The sequence below is a fragment of the Molothrus ater genome, chromosome 1, assembly GCF_012460135.2.
Source record: "Molothrus ater isolate BHLD 08-10-18 breed brown headed cowbird chromosome 1, BPBGC_Mater_1.1, whole genome shotgun sequence".
Taxonomy (NCBI): Eukaryota; Metazoa; Chordata; class Aves; order Passeriformes; family Icteridae; genus Molothrus; species Molothrus ater.
This window is the reverse complement of record NC_050478.2, coordinates 103,542,161-103,561,808: the sequence shown is the minus strand read 5'-3', so window position 1 is coordinate 103,561,808 and position 19,648 is coordinate 103,542,161. Positions and strand designations below refer to the sequence as shown.

Genomic DNA, 19,648 nt, shown 5'->3' with positions numbered 1-19,648 from the left:
AATCTGCCTAACAGACAAGAACAGCTTAGAAGCAAATGAATTTAAAAAATGTATCTATTTCTTGGTGTTCCCTGAGCACACAGATAATATATGTGCTCACCCATTCAGTCTTAGGGATTAAAGAAATCACTGGGCATGTTGACTAAATCCAGGGAAGACTATCTTTAAAAACAAAAGTTCATGCATGTCACCTGGTGTTGTGAATGAAGTTCTGGAAGCAAAGAATAGAGATCTTACTTGTACTTGTTTTGAACAGCAGGATACATCACAAATTAAAAACCTATTACCCAAAATAGGGAAAAAGATTCTGCCAGACCACACCATGAGGCACCAAAACCTAATGAAGAGAAAACCCATTCTTCAGGCTCCATCAGTACTGCTGCTCACTCCTTACTGAAGCAGTGAAGAAGACATTTACTAATAGTTCAGGTTCTCCTCCCAGCTCCCACAAACTCTTTTGGCAACTTGATCCCTGTGTTGTAGGAACCCCATTGTGAAAAATACTTTATGTCAAGAGTCAGGTTTTTATTAATTTAATTTCTTCTCAGACCTGAGTGGATAACCAAAGGAATGGGTGAATCACATATTCTTTCAAGAATTCATTTTACTTCCTTTTATATTTTCTACTAATTTAAATTAAACTTTTTTTTAGCAAAGCCTTCAGCAATGACACATTAACTGTGTATTTGACATAGGCACACATTTAAAGAACAACTGCAGCATATTTCATGGTAATCATATTAAGAATAGTTACAAAGAAATTTTATGTACTTACCATTGTAAACATACTATAATCTGAGACACTGAAAAAGTATCACCAGAAAAAAATAATCATACATAACTTGAGGAGAGTCAGTCAATCACCAAGACTTCTAGGTGATTGTTTGCTATTGAATAAACATCCAAGAATCTCCAACTCATAATATTATCACAGAATGCTTTTTTATTTTTCTGAAATGACAAAATTAATATGGCTGTTTCCAAGTCACAGTTGTTGGTTTTATTTATTTTAGAGCAGAGATTTCCAGTGTAACCACACAGGACCAAAAACTTGATGTACAGTGGCATTAGGTAATCTGTTACAACATCCTGCTACGGCCATCTGAATCTCCATTTAGGCATTGCTGCTTTATTAACCTTACAAAGAAGAGTGCATCATGATAATAAAATTGTTATAATCAACCCGAATGACAACATAACAAGCATAGTGCAGGATAGCCACACACACATGATTCCTCTGCTCTTATGGAGTTGTGATAAATATAATTTCACATATTTGTACAACATTTTACTTACCACTATAAGTGCTAATAAGTGGTAAGTTTGTTTTAATTACTTATAGATACCTTTTTGATTGCCTTGTATTTCTAAGATATGTATTCTTTTGTGCTGAATAATGCATCACTTACTACAAACCTCATGAGCACAGAATACTTCATGAGATTGTCTAATAAGCATATAAGAAGCCAAGGCTCCCAGCCATTTTTTATTTTCCAAGATATTAGACTTCTGATGGCATTGGTATTCTGACAATGATGGACATGACTATTAAACAGTTGAGTAATAAATAGTGTGCCTAACAGGACTAGGGCAGTAGCTAAGGGACAGTAAAGGGATATTGTAGAAGTGCACAGTGGGAGGAGGAGTGGAATAGGCTCATATGAAGCAGTGGCAGAAGAAGTGGCAAAAGCAGTGGTAAAGGCCCTGGATTTTGAAATTCTTCTTTTGCCAAAATGATTAATTAAAAAAAAAAAGGCATAAAAAGGAACAGTTTCAAAAATACATCAAGGTTATTATCAGTAACAAAAAACCAAAACATAAAAAATCAAAACCAACAACAACAAAAAAAACCACCCAACCAAAAGAAAACACCTAACCCAAACATATTTCAAATGTCTGGGGACAAAAAGCATTTAAAAAGTAAAATAATTTTGAATAAGTGGAGATGTTCTGTATCTTTCCTTCCTGCAGCATAGTGAGTCCATGGTAAAAACCATTTTGAACCACAGAGTCTCTCCAACAGGTTTGCTCTCTCTCATCCACCAGACTTGTCTGCTCATCAGCCTCAGAACTGAACCTTTATTCATGATCAGTTTTCTTAGGCTCTCAGAGAGAAAAATGCAAAGTGTGCTTAGAAAAGAGTTACCTCCCAAACAAAGGTGAACTGGTGAAAAAGCTAATGGTTAAAAAATCACTATTACAAAAACACATACATACCTCAAGACCCAACTACTTTCACCTTTCAAAGTCTGCTTGAATAAAAATTCACCCAGTGTCTACAGAAGTGAACCACCTGTGTACTTGGCATCCAGGTCAGTTTTTATTACTAGATTATTTGGAACACTTTCAATCATGTTGAATTCCTCTTTGCATTGTTAAATGAAAGAAGATTGAGCTAAATCACTGTCTTGTACGAGCCAGTGCTGTTAAATTTAAAAAAGAAAAAAATAAAAAAGAAACCAAGCAGATTACCAAGACTTAATATTACAGTATGTGGTTATTCATGATTAAGCTTCTGTCTGAGACAAGGAATCCCAAAATCATTTAACACAAGCAACAGGACACAGTAATAGCCAATTATTTAACCCACAGTCTCTTTGAGGATCATCTAGCTGAGTAGAAAAGCCATTAAGAAAGTTTTGCAGGGCATCTTCCTCTTTGTATTTCCAGGTGTATTACTACAGGAATTCATTTGAAGCAGAGCTACAAGCCACTTCTGGAATTAAATATACTGTTATTCATTTCACATGTGTAATAGTGCAATCATCATTACATAAAGGGAGCAATAAAAGTGAAGGGTACATTTATTTAATTTGTATTTTCAGAAACATCATGGATTTCTTCAGCTATATAGAGCAGTTGAAAGGATAAGCTCTATATCATCAGCTTCACGCAGTGCTATTTAAGTTGAGTATGTAACAACTGCAAATATCCAAAGTTACTTTACACCCAGCAGGTGAAAAATTCCTACCATGACAGAATTCAGATACTGTATATTTTCATCCTTAAAGATATTAATATATTCAACCCCCCCTTTTTTAAGACACTTCAGTCTTCACTGTCTGTAAATCAAGACCCAGAAGAATTGCAAAACTGGAGCAAATTCTGGCCAACTCCTTTTCTTCACATGAGTTCCTTTTCTTTCAATACCAAGAAAATTAAAAAGAATAGTTTAGGCACAAGTGATTTTTATGCAGAAGTATAGAAGTATTTAAATAAGTAGACTAAAACTTCAGTATTTAACTTCTTTTAAAAAAAGACATAGATCATAGGTATATGATCATAGTCATAGATCACAGTCACTGCAGTCATACTGGATTGCTTTTTTTTTCCCCCAAGATGAAAAAATACACTGGTTCACAGAACTTACCAAATCCACTTTATACTGCCATTTCACATAGTTCATATCTAATCAAAGCAAAGTACAAACCCGTGCTTCAAGGGAGCCTGAAATCATTCTGCTACACCTGACAATAAACGATTTCTTCAGCCAAGAGAGCTTCAGTGAGCCCAGTAATGCAGAGAAGAGTCCGTCCAGCTGAACTGACGTAAATGGTGCTCGCAGAACCTAGCATGAAAGTGCACTGGCAACAAGCTTTTGAGAATAAGCTCATATCATTAGAGCTTGTGCTTGAAACTACTTTTACAGCTATGGTTATATTGTTCCTGTTAAGAGGCACTGCACAAATATGGAGTTATTCATCTAATGCACTTAGTATTTCTCAGATGAGGACTACTGCAGTTTTTCCCTATGTCTAGGTGTGATAATACTTTGGTTTGCTTTACAGCAGTAGCATTGCACTAGCAATACAGCTGATACTAAAGAGAAGGCTGAAAACACTTGCAGACTGGAGTAGAAAAACCCCAATCTCCTCCTTTACTTCTTTTCATGCTTCTTGGTTAGTTTTCCTCTTTCTAGTTGGAGGCTTGTACCGGTGTTTGTCCGCTTCTCCTTTTGCTGGCTCTCCTGGGAAACTTGTTGCACTGCTCGGAGGATGGCAGTCTGCACAATCTGCTTGCTGGCAATCTGCAGCTTAACTTCATCTTGCTCCAGCCCTGGCTTCTCACCTGCCAGAGCCAAACAAAAAAGAAAAGGAACTAAGAATTTGGGGCTAGTCCATGAAAACGTGAAGGACAGAAAAAGAGGAGGGGGGAAGCAAAATCACAGAGTGACTGAGGACAGTTTATTACATAGGAAACCTGCCAATACTGAAGAAGATAAATTAGGGAGGAAAGTGCCTGTGCGTGCTCAGCACCACAGGACTGAAAGAAGGGGGAGATTTTGAGTCATACAGCTCAATTACCCACACTCCCCAGCACTGGGGACAGCTGTAACTTCACAGCTGAAACAAAAACAGATGTGTTATGCAGTAAGACAGGAAAGGAAGGTTTTCTCATGCAGCTGTGATTCACATCCATTTTGTCTTGAGCTGTGCCTCTGGATAGGGAATTGGACTTTATTTTGCAAACCTGATATGTATTCCCTCACCACCACATAGAAAAAAACAACTGTTTCATTAACATTTCTTTTATTTTTACTTCAGATTAAAAGCCCTCATCTATCAAATCCCAATTGACTTCAAGGTACAAGATTTTGTTTAGGGTAGCTTTTTAACCCTTAGAAAGATTTTCAAAAATATCTGTAAAACATTAAGGAATACTCAGATTCCTGTAGGTAAAACAGAGAACATTTTCTATGACAACCTGTCAAATACATATTTTTATGTGAAACTTCCTTGTTTGGCTAAAGTGTTAAAATTTGGAGAAAAATGATGTAGTATGACTACTGACATCTGGTAACGAAGAAGAGTAGTTTATGTTAAGAGCTTTGTCTTTAAAAGTATTTTGACTCCTGACAAAAGTGGCAATTCAGACAATATAGAATAGTCTGTAATGGTCACAGCTTTTACTGATTTAAAAAAATAATTCTTATGTGCACTTACTGGCACATAGGAAATCAGTTTCTAATTGAAATGCTTAGCTTAGGTGCTACTGACATCACTAGATTTGATTTTAAAGATGCTCATCTCAGTTCTTTCTTAGTTAACTGTTATGCTCAAGTATTTCATTACATAGGATTTGTAGTTTACTGTCTGTTTTAATTACATATATTAAGAATTGTATCCTGAGAGAAATCAGAGTGAATTAAAGATCAGGTGCTTTTATGAGAGGTGCATATCTGAAATTGTGATGAATTCCCAATGTTCAGGTTTTTTTCAAGGAAACTTAACATAGAAAGAAAAGAATCACTTGATTCCTTAGGGAATATGCTATATGCTTGAGGGAAGAGACAAGGGGTCTTGCACCTGGGTTAAAGTAATGCCTGAGGTCAATGCAGACTGGGTGGTGAATTTATTACCAGCAGATTTGTGGAAAAATACTTGGGGATACTGGTAGACAAAAAGCTGGAACTAAGATGGCTTGTAGTCCAGAAATGTATGCTGGTCTTTACAAAAAGGGCATGGCCAGGAGCAAAGGGAGGTGATTCTACCCCTGTGCTCAGCTCCAGTCAGACTCTGGTGTGCTGTGCCCAGGTCTGGGGTACTCATCATTGTAAAGAAAAGTAAGAGGTTAAAACCTGTGAAAACATAGAAAAAGTGTTTTAAACTCGAAAAGCTGACTGGAGAAATCACTTGAATTCTTGGCACAGTCAGCTTCCCTGATTCAGTTTTTTCCATTCCTCAGCACTTGAAACAGTGTGGTTTTGGATGGAATTAAATGTTATTTAACAGATCAAGTATAGATAGTTCTTTACTACTCAAATATAAACTCACATTTTATCACACAACTAATTAGTCTTCTTGCCTGGCTGAAAAAGATCAGTCAACACATCTGATGTTCAGGAGATAATGTATTAACAAAAGCAGGGATAAACATAAAATTCTAAATAAAAATGAATATGTTGGAATAGACAATGAGGTTATATGAAATGTAAGAAATTTGCCAATCCTCAAAGCCACAAACCCCCAGAATATATAATTGAAAACATACTGTGATTAAGCACATCGCTTTTGAAAATTACTCAGTTTGCTCTCCTTAGGGATGCTTTGTTATTTATTTGGTCCTTGCCAATTAATCTACAAAGTCTGATGTTTAAATATTTTTACTTTAGAAAGGTCATCCATAGCAACAGTCAGTTGAACAAAAAGAGATTTCAAGTGCATTTCTCTCTGGGCTTTTCAGTTGTTTATTCAGGAGCAAAACCTGTCTGAAAACACCACACAGATAAGTGAGATGTAGAGTATGTCTGCTCAGCTCTAAGTCATTAGATGATTCTTTTATTTGCTGAGATAACCAAGAACAGAGAACTCAAAATCTCTGGACTACCTCTGCCCAGCCTCTGAGGGTTTAGGTATGCACAGAATGGAAATGAAGCAGCTTGAATAAACTTAATTAATAATTGTGTAAAATTGTTAGGATGATAGCAACCCAGATAACAAGAGATAATTGGCTTCAGACACAGAGAGAATCAAAGCTGTTGGCCCGGTGTGATGTGAACAATGAGACCATTGGCAGCTTGTGTGGACCATCTAAATTAGAAACCAAGTGAAAATGATAGTTATTTTGGAGGGTGATATTTGACACTGTGTTTGACCCAGGTCTGAGCCTGTGTTGGGACCATTATTTGTAGGAGCTGGACTGCCAGAGATTTCAAGCAGTCAAAAACAAACATCCAGCTCCCCTGGGTATATCGTACCTATTACAGTTAGTCCAACAGGATGTGATCCTGGGCAAGTGGTTCTAGATGACCCTGCTTGAGTAGGAGCTGGGCAAGATGACCTTTAGAGGTCCCTTCCAACCACAAACCTACTCCATTCCTGGGATTTTAGCTGGCTAGGCTGTGATAAATCAGCACCTTTTCCACTTCCGGAATGAGTAAACAGCAATCTCCCAAAAAAGCATCCCCCACTACCTCCTCTTCTTCCAATTATTAATTTCAAGGAAAGCAGTTGGAAAGTTGTTTTCTGAGAAGCTCACTTATTTATTGATACACTGGACCTACTCTGAGCAAGAAGAAAGGAAAGCAGAGATGACTCATACAAGAATCCCAAAGGGGCTGAGCTGGAACATATCTATGTCCACCTTGCTGAAATACAGACTGCTATGGACATCCAGGCAGAAATTTGAGTACCTATAGAATTAATTAGGTACTTTAAGAACTGCACATTTTCAGTCAAGTGAAAAAAAAAATACATAGCTCCTGCTGGCTAAGTGTTTCATGTTTAGCTAATCAAAATGAGAGTTACTAAGATGATAAAATATAATTCTTTTTTATCTACCATTTTTTTAAGAGTGGAAGTATAACTGTTAAGTTAAAATTCATGACAAATATGTCATTTGAAGTAATTTCTGGGAAAAACTTGAACAACATCAGAAACACATGCAGCCTATTAGTTTTCCTTCTCTAAAGACTACATTTTCCTCTTGAAGTTAGAAAATCTTTACTTGTTCTCTATCTTTGGATGCTCACCCCTCACACCCAGCACCCCAATTCTGTAAATAAAATACTGAAATATCTGGGTTAAGGGATGTTAAATACAAACCAGCAATTTTATCATCAACACATGATGAAGCCTCTTTAGCATGTTTTTATTACCTTGTGCTACTCTCCATAAATTTTATGCCAAGTAACTCAGCAGATGAAAAGCAACTTTTAAACACTGGTCTGGTTCTGCAATCCAAAATACAGTTTGAAAGATCCAAAACACATCAAAATCTTGGACTGGCTGCAGGAGTCAGTCACATATTCCATTTCTACCTAAAATTAGTGGCATGTATCAGTGCCTTGAAACTGGCTTCCTTGAGGATGTTTCCCGTGAAGGGAAATAGGACAGAAGTTTGGAAAAAGAATAAAAATATTTGAAGTAAATTCCAAGTATTCATTTCAATTAATAGAACTAATATTAGTTTAAGTCTAAGGACTCCTTGTGTGTAAGATTTTACATCCTCTGAGAAATTTCTACACCATTTAATATTCTAGAAAGTTATACATGGAAAAAAAACCACTAAAGAGAAAAAGCATTTAGAGATCAAATGTTTAGGAAATTTACTCTGGGTGCACATCAGCCTTCTCTCATTTATAAATTTCACTTTCTTCAAAGTATCCTGAGTCACTTCCTTTCTAGCCTGCAATCAAAGTAGTCTCCCACACTTTCTGTTGATATCCCCTGGGGCTATTTCATTTCAGCTAGCTAGAAGTTAAATTTATTACACCTTTATAAAAAACTTCTAATAAGTAACACTCAATAATGGTTGATAAGTTTGACTCAACAACTAAGCTCCCTGCTGTACATTTTCCTAGGATTATTTGGAATACTATCATGAAGGTAAACTATGACAGGCATGATCTTGCAAAGATGCAAGTCTATCCCAGATCCACTAATGCTGTCAATAAACAGTGAGGAGTTAAAGACCTTTACACTCACCTTTCCCCAAAGCTTGTAACGTTTATTGTTCCTGTATGTTGTATAAACCACTTTGAATTTTAACTGTATCTAAAAATAAGAATAAAAATCACATTTCCCTAAATAAACTTCTGGTCAATTTAAAACTCAGAATTACGCATACTGCATTCTCCTGTTAGCTATAATTTAAATTTATGCAACAATTCTGAAGCTGAAAGAGCCAAGAAGTAAATATATTTTTTCTTCAAATTTACATAAGATTATACAGGTATAGTCTTTAACTAAAAATTTACCATTTGTTTTATCAATATATTGCTTTGGATTGCAATAATTAATGATTATTCTTTCCTGCAGCACTGCAACATTAGAATTAGTTTTTAAATAAGAATTATTGTTATTACTATTATTAATTCAGGAAAAATGAAAATTTTAAATGGAATGAAAGTATAAATAGACAAGACCATGATGATTTTACTTCATCAGAAGGTCCAGTGTGGATGCATGGGAGCTGTGCATACAGCAAAAAGCTGCATGTTATTATGTAAATCGTGTTTATAAACTACAGATATTGAAAAATCTTACAGAATCTGGCAGGTTTGTAATGACATCATATATGTGTGAATGTTGTAATAATTAACATTAACATTCTTGCATCAATATTGATATTCTTCTACAAGAAACCAAGCTCAGTTCTTTAGCTTCCCTTTGCCATTAGGCAGTAACATATCACTCCATCTTGTTGGCCACAACATAGAAGTTCCAGGTGAGCCTCCTCTGGCAAATATTTTGTAACCTGTGAATTGAAGTGGTTAAGATTTCTCCTTCTTTGATTTGCTTTAGAGGTTGGTGCTGGGATTTCAGCACAAGAAGTCTAATTTGAAGAAGAGATTCACAATCACAAAATGTTGATGAGTCATGTTAATTACATTCAGAGTGAATGAACATGGCAATCAGCCAGGGCTGAAGACTTCCCAACACATGTGCACAAACCAACTTTGCACATGAAAGTCATTAAAATATTCTACAGAATTAGAAACTCAATTTGTCTCAATGTCAGTAATGGTGCAAGCTCAGAGACCTCATTAAAAGGTCCTACAATGAAGTTACAAATTTAATATTTAAAATAAAAAAATAGTAATAAATGTATTCTTAACTGCACTAGAGTTAATTCTGTTGAGTACCATTTCTCATGCTCTAAAATAGAGCCCAGTGAGGTCCTGACTAATAGCTGTCAAGCAGCAGGAGACAATACTCACTTACCCCGATTCCTTGAGGAAGAGAGGACACTGAACATATCAGAAATGCCAGAAGTACTTTAAAGTAGGATCCTGTGTTTTTTCAATTTTCCGACGTGCTGTGTGCAGGGGATTTCTAGTGAAAGTCAATGTTGCAAAGTTAAGGTTCTGTTCAGGTTTATTTTCTGCCCTAGCCCCATACCCAGTTCTTGCTGTTCAACCAGCATGGAAGAGGGACTGTGTCATGAAGGGGGCCAGCCCAGACTACTTTGCTCTTCAAAATAAATTTTAAGAATGAAGCTGGAATAACTATGCTCTGAATACAAATAGAGGAGGAATATAAAGGCAAAAGAGAAGAGCAGAAATGCAGATAAGCTGTCTCAAAAGACATAGTAATGTCTACACAGCAATACTTCATTGTACCTTTTTATTCAGACATTAACTATATCTCAACTCAGGTTTTGTAATTTTTTTCCACTGAGTTTTTATTCTTTCTTAAGAGATAAGAATATCTGAAATTCTCTTTGGGTTTTTGCTAAATATAAAGCTATCTTTTTAAAGACTCCAGCAAGTTATTTAATACAATTTGAAATATGCCAGTGAAAATGAATTTTTTAGATTAAGAGATTGCTGAGACCTCTCTATTCTTAAGCATTTTTTCAATGTTTTAGTAAGATTTCTTGCCATAGTTCAATAATATTAACTAAAACCAGATTATACACTTCAATCTATATATTTTCTAGGTATTTTCACATGTAGGAATAACTTCACTCCTTAAGGACTGCATCTTTCAGCTTTGAAGTCTGAATGTAGTTAAAAATATTAATCACTGACAATTCTGTCACACCCAAACTCAAAAATGCGATACTCAGATTTTGGTCCCAAAAGAAATATTTCTGAATTCAACACTGTAAACTAAGATTAATTTAACAGGGTTTTTGAGTCATAGGCTGCAGTTCAGTGTATTAAAAAGAAGATATTCCCTAGAGAGCATCTGGGACCAGCCGCTTCAAAATTAATGAAAAATTTATTTTCTATTCATCTGCACAATTTTCCTACTTCTTTTAGAGAGCACATTGCAAATACTAAAATAAGAAACCTCTCTACACCAAAAGCTGATTCTTCCAAGGTGGGAGAGGTCCAGTGGCACAGGTGGCCCTTATCATAGAATCACAGATTGGTTTGGGTTGGAAGGGAGCTTAAAGAATATCTAATTCTAAACCCCCTGCCATGGGGCATCCAGAACCTCTCTGGGCAACCTGTTTCTGTACCTCACCATCCTCACAGTGAAGAATTTCTTCCTAATATCTAATCTAAACCTTCCCTCTTTTAGTTTAAAACCACTTCCCCTTGTTTTATCACTATCTACCCATATAAAAACTCAATCTCCCTGTCTTTATAAGCCCTTTTTATGCACTGGAAGGCTCCCTGAAGGTCTCCCCAGTGTCTTCCCTTCTCCAGGCTGAACAACCCCAACTCCCTCAAACTGACTTCATTGGAGAAGTGCTCCAGGCCTCTCTTCATCTTTTTTTTCCCTCTTCTCTGAACGCACTCTAACAGGTCCATGCCCTTCTTGTGTTGAGGATGCCAGAGCTGGATGCAGCACTACAGGTGGGATCTCACCAGAGTGGAGTGGGGGAACCACCTCCCTTGACCTGCTGGGCACACTACTTTTGATGTAGCCCAGGATATGGTTGGGTTTCAGGGCTGTAAGTGCACATTGCTGGCTCACATCCAGTTTTTCATCCACCAGTAGCCCCAAGACCTTCTCATCATGGCTGCTTTCAATGAGTTCTTCCAGTCTGTGCTATCTCTGGAATTGCCTCAACCCATGTGCAGTACTTTGCACATGGGTTTGAACTTTATGAGGTCCTCAAGTTTGTCCAGGTCCCTCTGGACAGCATCCCATTCTTCTGCTGGGCCAACTGCAGAGCTCAGCTTTGTGTCATCTGCAAACTTGCAGAGGGTGCACTCAATCCCACTGTCTGTGTCACTGATGAAGGTATCAAAGAGCACCAGTTTCAAGATGGGGCCCTGAATGACACCACTCATCATCTGACCCCCTCTGCCTTCTATTTTCTACAGTTCAGGTGCTCAGAGATTCCTATCTAAAAAGAAAACATTAAGCACAGAAATCTAGATAATTTTTATGTAGGTCTTCTGAATCTGTATCAAAAAGCTCATTAAGATCCCTATTGAAACACAGCTTTTGTGTTAGAAGACTTTCAGTATCCACCACTGTAGAGCATAAGCAAAGGGCAAGTTTTCAATGGAAGTTTATTTTGCTAGCTGCTGTGTTTGTGTTTCTACAACTTTTGTGGGTTTTGGTTTTAAAGAACTATATATAGGTTAATTAAAATTTGCAATATCTGAACCTGCTTTTCTTTTTAAGTGTAGAAAATAGGGAAAAGGTTACATAAGCTGTAAAAAGCCAGCAAAAAATCTGCTTTAGCCAGTGAAAACACCCTGCTACATTTTAGATATATTTCAATTTATACCAGATTATTCAGAGTCAAAAATTGAATTGTCTGGCCAAATGTCAGGTGAAGCAGAGCCCTTCTCTAGCTCTAAAATAAACCCCAAACCCCATAATAAAAACCCCCAGGAAAAAAAATCCCCCACAAAAAGCCCTAAATTTGCACATGCACAGCAGTACAGAAAAATTTCCCTGTTTATTTTAGAATGTGAGTGGAGTATGAAAGCTGTAAATGCAGCTATTAGCAACTGAGCCTGAGATTATATATACTCATATATATATATATATATATATATATATATGTATATGTATATATGTATATATATGTAGATGTAGAATTTTGTAGATGTAGAATCTCAGAATTACAGAATATGCTGAGTTGGAGGGGACCCATCAGGATTATTGGGTCCAACTCCTGTCCTGTTTGGCACAATCCCCAGGAGTCACACCATGTGCCTGACAGAGAGTGCTGTCCAAATACTTTTGAACTCTGTCAGGCTTGGTGCCATGACCAGCTCCCTGGGGAGCCTATTTTAGTGCCATGACCACCCCTTGGGTGAAGAACCATTTTCTAATATCCAACCTAAATCTCCCCTGACACAGCTTCAGGCCATTCCCATGGGCATATGCACATGCATGTATATGCACAAAGTCATGATAGAAAGTAAAACACAGATTATATAAACCTAAAAGGCACCTAGAAAGAGCAAAACCCTTTTTTGGAATTTTTAATTTCGTAGCTGTAATCTTGACAGAATCTCTCTACAACAGGATGCCATCACATGTTGTTTTCCACTCTTGGAATTGATTCTCTGTCTTCCCAGAGAAATATTTTCTGCTATATTAAGAAAACTTCAAGACAAAATGTAATGCCAATCAGCAAGTATTTAACAGAAGTGTTAATGGATATGCAACTCTTCTGTACTGATAAATCTTGAGTGGATTCACTGCCCAAAGACAGAAAATTTAGGGTTATTCTATCAATACACATACTACAAAGTGAAGCAAACACAAGTAATCCACAGGAGGTTATGTCTGCCTCACCACTAGTGAAATGCCTGAGTAGAACATGGCTCAATTTACTTCTTCAGGCAAAAAAATTTCAAACTCTCTTGAAGGATGAAAGACAACATCTTCTAGAAACACAACTACAGGATTTGCAAAGGCAGACAATAGAAACACAGAGCTCACCTCCCCTGACTTCCACTGCAAGGCACTCTAAAGGAACATGAAGCATCTTAGGGCTATTCAAGTCAGCTTTTAATTTCTGCTAACATCAGTAAAGACTCTGTTCCAATTGATATCCACTAAATTTCTGTAGAATCTTTCAAGTTGTTGTGTAAAAGACATGATGTGCATGGCCAACTAATAGCCAAAAAACTTCACAAAGGCTATAAATAAATTTGAATGCATTGCTTGCAAATAATTTTAGTTTAACCTAGTATTTGTAACATAATACAATGCATTATGTCCTTAAAATCTTAATAGACAAGATTGGAGGTATAGAAAAAATCTACCATTCACTGTATTTTACAGTTAAGGGCATTTATTTCCATTAGCACAATAAAAATTATACGATTGGAATGATATTATTTATGTCTATAACAAGTAAAAGAAAACAATTCACCTTCAAGAACAATGACTTGGAAGGACAAACTCTAGAGGTCAGTGTAACTCATTCCTTTTCGACATTCACAATTTGAGTTTCCTGCTCAATAAACAGTTCAGTAAGGATGTTAATAAGGACTATATCACTTATTACCACTATCTCCCAACTATGAACAACTCCTTCAATATAGGCCATACACAGCCACTGTGATAACAGAATTCTTCTCATGCCTAACCTGAATAGGATTTAATCCAGTAACAGCGAAGTGAAAGGTGCCAGCTTCACTTATTCAAGCTTTCAGTTCTGTTAAAAATTATTTGAAACAATAAATTGTGTGCCATTTTTAAACACTATGTTGAATCGTACTTTAAAGAAAGATTGTACCTAGGACTGCTGATTGTTTTCTTAACTTGCTAATTTCATCACATTTCTGAATATCTATGAACTAAATTTCTTTCACCTCACTAATGAGGTCTGCTAGTGGAGTTTCACAGCAGGGGAAAGATGAATATGTCACTGGGAAAAGGTCAGCACAAGAAACATTTTTCTTCAGCAAAAGAGAATAGGGAATTTCCTCCTATATGATTTCTTCCTACCAGGTGGCAAACACTTTGAACTATTGTTGAGAGCTGTAAATGCACTCAGACACTTCTGAGCAGCAACTGGCCTCCATACTCACTACCAGCCATAACAAACACCCGACAAAACCTCTATTATTTCAGACTGTATGAGGCTGACAAATAGTTTTGGTTTTCACTTTCAAATTATGTCCTACACACAGACTTTATCAACATTAAGCTATCAAATAAGAATCCTATATGTACACACTTTTACATTTTTTATTTGAGATTTTTGGGAGGGACTGCAGAACTTAGAGCATTAGCAGAATGTAGCACAGCAGTTAATAAGGACAATAACTGTATCCTGTCTTGTTCTCATGGATGAAAGGCACTGCATAACTGAGTGCCAGAGTACCACAGTCAGCACAAACACTGGAGATATCCCACAACAGTGTACCTTCAAAGAATTAAAGTTATTGATAGCAATTTTTGCATTCATGAACAGGCCCTTCCATACTGTCTTGATCTGGATATTGTGGTCAGGAATCTGCAATAGTACCTGTAACACTGTAATCAAAAAAAAAAAAAGAAAAATTAAGTCAAGAAATTTCACATCTTCACATTCTGCAACACAACAGGTTGTTGTTATCCCAGTTTTTCCACGGGAGAAGATCAGGACTATTCAGACCAGTAAGAACATCTGTTTCAGTTTGCAGCTGCTATTTCTTCAATTGCAGTGTAATGAGATTCCTAAAATGTTTGGTACAGGATGCATTTCTGATCTTCACTGTCATTATACAAGTCTGCTGTGTTGCTCCCAGCTTAAAAATGTCAAGAACAGCTGCACTGATGAAAAGCTTATTGAAAACCTACTGGTGTTGCTGTTGCACAAAAAAGGCGCTGAGCTGTGAACATTCTGACTTCTCTAATGTCTATCTTTAAACTTTGTGGTCACACTTTTTTAACACAAAAATATTGATACAAAAATTAATTCTATATCCTCCTCCTTCTTCTAGAACTATAGGGTGTTGAATAAAGCATCTGAGTTTCTAGTTATAGAGAAACTGCCAGGTAAAAAGAATTCTTCAAATTAAACTGACAAATAACAAGATTCACCTGAAAGATGAAATCACACGATTCAAAGCAGACACAAGCTTAAGAAAGGGAGTGTTTGACCTGAAACAACCTGTCAATGTAAATATTCCAATCTTTTTTGAGGTATTCAGTTCAAAATTTATTCCTTTCTAAGCTATGCCAACAAACAAACAAACAAACAAATAAACAAAAAACCAAAACCCAGAAAATCACAGCTTTGTACTGGATGAAACAATTATGGCCTGCAGTGATGAGACTCTATTATTTGGTTACTTTATTTATGGTTTTACAGAGTAAGAGTAAGACATAAGTGTTTGAGTGATTTGTGCAAAATAGTATCAGAAAAAAATTCTTGAAGCATGAAAAACACCTTTGTATTGTGTTTGTGCAGACAAATCATAAGTAAATTTTATTTTTTTTATCTTTGCATTAGGAAAACATTTTGGAAATGAAAAGAAGCAAGGAATATGCCCAAGGTAATTTTTGGAAAAGTGAAAGTTTGCAAAGAAGTAGCTTGATTAACAACATTTAAAGTTACTGTTAAATCTGGTAAATGCTGATACTGGAAGTGATCACATCTTTGTAAACTAATGATCTGCTATCAGCAAAAATCTTGCTGCATAATCTAATTTTTACTAATGTATTAGAACAAATAAATGTTTTAATCCCCATTATTTCCTACCTCACAATGGCATATATTTAATCTGTGGAATTATTTATAGTTAGCAATATTTTATAGGCTAATCTGGTATTGATATTTTTAAAATTCTGGATTATACCATCTTCTAAATAAAATTTAAGAAAAACTTTTTAAGATCTGCCAATTCAAAATTATGACTTCTCTCTGCTTTTTGGTCTAATCCTTGAAATTCATGGTTCTCTACTGCAGTCTCATACGTACCTCCATCCTTACATGCAATTTAAAATAATATATTGTTATATAGTTATTGTAATCTACATTTCAAACTGCCTAAAGCATTTCAGTTCAGGAAAATTAAATAAACTAAACCTTGTAATGCGTAGCTTGTGTGAATTTCATGTATCATCCCCCCATTCTAGAGGGCAGCACAACATGTGTGAATTATCCAGGAAAATGAATGCCCAGACATCTCACAGAGCTTGGACTGCATTTCCTATACATCAGCACATCATTAATCAATCAGCACAAGACAATGCAATGAAGCTCCAGCCAAATTAAAACAAGAAAAGGAAAAATGCCCTCCTAGTTCCTTTTCTGGAACAGTCTCAATGTTAATTTTAAGTGGGAAGAATATGAATAAATGTAGAAAATGAAGAATACCTTTTTGCATTACACTGTCTAAAATGAGCCAGGAGGTCCAATTTTGGCATGGAATACTGGCCATTTTATTAGAGTTTTATCTATCTATCTATCTATCTATCTATCTATCTATCTATCTATCTATCTATCTATCTCAGTAATAGCCAGGCTTCTTTGGAGGCTGTTTGTTTTTGTGCTGTTTTGTTGTGTTATTTTTCTCAACACAGGAGATAATAAGTTTTAGAGAGTTGAAGATTAACAGGAAAGTATGTATTCAGTAAATAGTCAGTCAGCTTCTCCTTTTAAAAAGTAATTTAAACTTGATAAGCTGCTTCTACTTAACAGTTTATAAATATAGTCCATTAATTCAGAGTTCTGAAATAATATGTCCAAGACCTTAAGAAAAAGACCATCGTCCTTTTCATCTGCAAAATCTTTTCTTTGTTGTCAGCTAAATTACTTCCAGAATTTTTATTTCTGGAAGAGAATTTTCTCTTGATTGTTGTTTTGTTTTCTTTTTTCTATCCCATCCTGGAACTTTATAATCTGACCCTAACCATTTACAGTTAGATAAATCTTTTACTTCCTCCTTCACACCCCAACAAATAAATGGAACAGAAAATGAGGTCATTCATCACAGTGAGATAAAATCAAAAAGTTGACAGAAGAAATGAAAGTCAGTTTCTTAGTAGACTTATAGTATTTTTACATCATATGGCCTTAAGTACTATGAAGATGCTAAAGATGCATAAACCTCTTAATTTTTTTTTTAATATCTGGTGAAGGGATAATGCCAGGGCAGAGCTGATTTGCAGGGAAGAAAAGCAGTAAAAAATTGGAATCTACTCAGGCTTGCTCTGTTTGAACACAATAGATTGTTTTATCATCTCTTTTACTAATTCCCATTTAGTTGCCCTAAGTATTTTATGGCAATATTTGCAAGGAGACCATGGGCTTTTCTTTGAGTAAAGGAAAACTGAAGAATGACTATATAAAACAGTTTTAGACAGAGGATTTTTTTCCATCTATGGATTAGAGTTGTGAAAAGAACAATTCATGCAGTTATTAATGAGCTTTGGGCTTTGTTCTCCTTCAGTCTTTGGATAAAAAATGTGCATGTTTTCATTATTTTAGAGGTAATCTCTTCCTGAAGTATTCTAGTCCCACAGAGCATTTCAAAAACTTGTACAGTTAATGGTGACAGTGTGAAAGACAAAAGGAGTTCAGGAAAGAGCCACTAATGCTGAAGGTGTATTACCAAAAGCAGTGGATTGTTCTATTAAGACAAATAACTTGATCCCAATTTCAGAGCATGATGTAAACATGAACATATGAAATTAGAGAGCAACCAGGCAATTAAATAGACAAAATTAATGAGATTGTTAAAAAGAGATACTATTTTTTATAAAATTAAATTGAATTGGGTAGCAAAGTTAGACCCAAGATTTTTTTTTAATATGAAAGTGTAAAACTTTTGGATTCTTACCCTTTCAGAGATTGGATATAGAATTTCATGAAAGATAAAACTTCTGTTAGCTTTGCAAAACAAAAGTATTAATAGTTATTCATTGTCAAGTTGCAGCATTTGCTTTCCCTTTTCTATTGACCCACTATTTTACTGAAAGTTATACATCTTTAATGAAGTTATTTTCAAGTCATGTCCCTACAGAAGATATTACTCATGACTTACATTTACACCCTGGAGCTACTGGGCCTCTCATCTCTCTCATCCTTTTCCAAACAACCAACTGCCTATTTCCAAGCAGAATGTACCAAATCCAATTGAAAATTGCCATAGTTTTGCTTCTTTTATGAGTTAACACAAAAGTATACTATGCACTAGAGATTCTGCTCTCTTATACAGTGAACTCTCACATTAGACATGAACTGCTGAAATCTTCAATTTAGCTCCAGTAAAAACTGGACTAAACAAACTTTCTGTTCTCTTTAATTCAAATACTTATTTTATTTTGAGGGGGAGGAAAGAGGAAATGAAATTTATAAATTATCTCCATTAGTTTCAGGGATGGTCATATTAGCAGCCACTGTTGTGGGTGCAGAGGGGGATTCACTCTCCAGTCACTGAAAGGCCACATCCCCCTTCGTGACCCTTTAGAGCAGTCTGACAAGCACAGCACCATGCACACTTCTACAGGAGGCTCCTGTCCGTGATGAGAACCCTCATAACCTTTGGATCCACAAAGAAATTCTAAGCTAAACATCCTCGTTTGAACCTACCTGCCTCTGTCTGCTGGCAGCTCTGCCTCACCCATTACCCACTCCCCACAGCACCTCTCCAGCACGGCCGGGGCCTTCCTGCGAGGCTACCCGGCTGGGATCGGGATGCAGCTGTCCTTACCTGGAGCGAAAACCATGGTGCCGCCAGGGCAGCACGGCTCAGCACCTCAGACAGCTCCCGGCCCCGCTGGGATCAGAACCCGGCCGTCGCCCGGCCCCGATGGGATCAGCACCTCGGCCAGCGCCCGGCCCTACTGGATCAGCACCTCGGCCAGCGCCCGTCCCGCCGGGCTCAGCACCACGGACAGCGCCCGGCCCCGCACGGCGGCGGAGGCGGCCGCGGTCCCTCCCTCCACAATGCGGCGGGGCGGGGAGGGGGCCGGGGCGCTCGCACGGACACACACACACACACACACACGCACACACACACACACACACACACACACACACTCTCCCTCTCTCTCTCTCTCTCTCTCTACCAGGGAAGCATCACTGCCATAACTCCTTACCCTGCGGTGGCAGCAGGGGTAAGGGCAAAAAGGAGAAAGGCAGTAGCGATCTGCCCGGCAGGGAGACTGGCTAATTGCTCCTAATTACCCCTCTCGACAACAGTCCCGCTGCCTGACATTTTGGGGTGCGCTGCTTTCAATACAAGCTGACAGCACGGGTAGTAGGCTTCAGCAACACCATACTTTGTCACAGCATTTCTGCTCCAAAAGCTCAGATGCTGAGGAATTTATACTCTGATTTC

At 37.0% G+C, this 19,648-nt stretch overlaps 1 protein-coding gene across 1 annotated transcript; it reads right to left on the bottom strand.

Annotated features, from left to right (window-relative positions):
- Nucleotides 1–923: 923 nt before the first annotated feature.
- AKAIN1 (A-kinase anchor inhibitor 1) lies at nt 924–19,171 on the bottom strand. The gene is made up of 2 exons (XM_036379104.2): nt 19,019–19,171; nt 924–4,068 (listed from the first exon to the last, which is right to left on the bottom strand). The coding sequence occupies exons 1-2, from the start codon at nt 19,032–19,034 to the stop codon at nt 3,878–3,880; spliced, it is 207 nt and encodes a 68-aa protein (XP_036234997.1). The 5' UTR covers nt 19,035–19,171; the 3' UTR covers nt 924–3,877.
- Between the last annotated feature and the right edge of the window lie 477 nt (nt 19,172–19,648).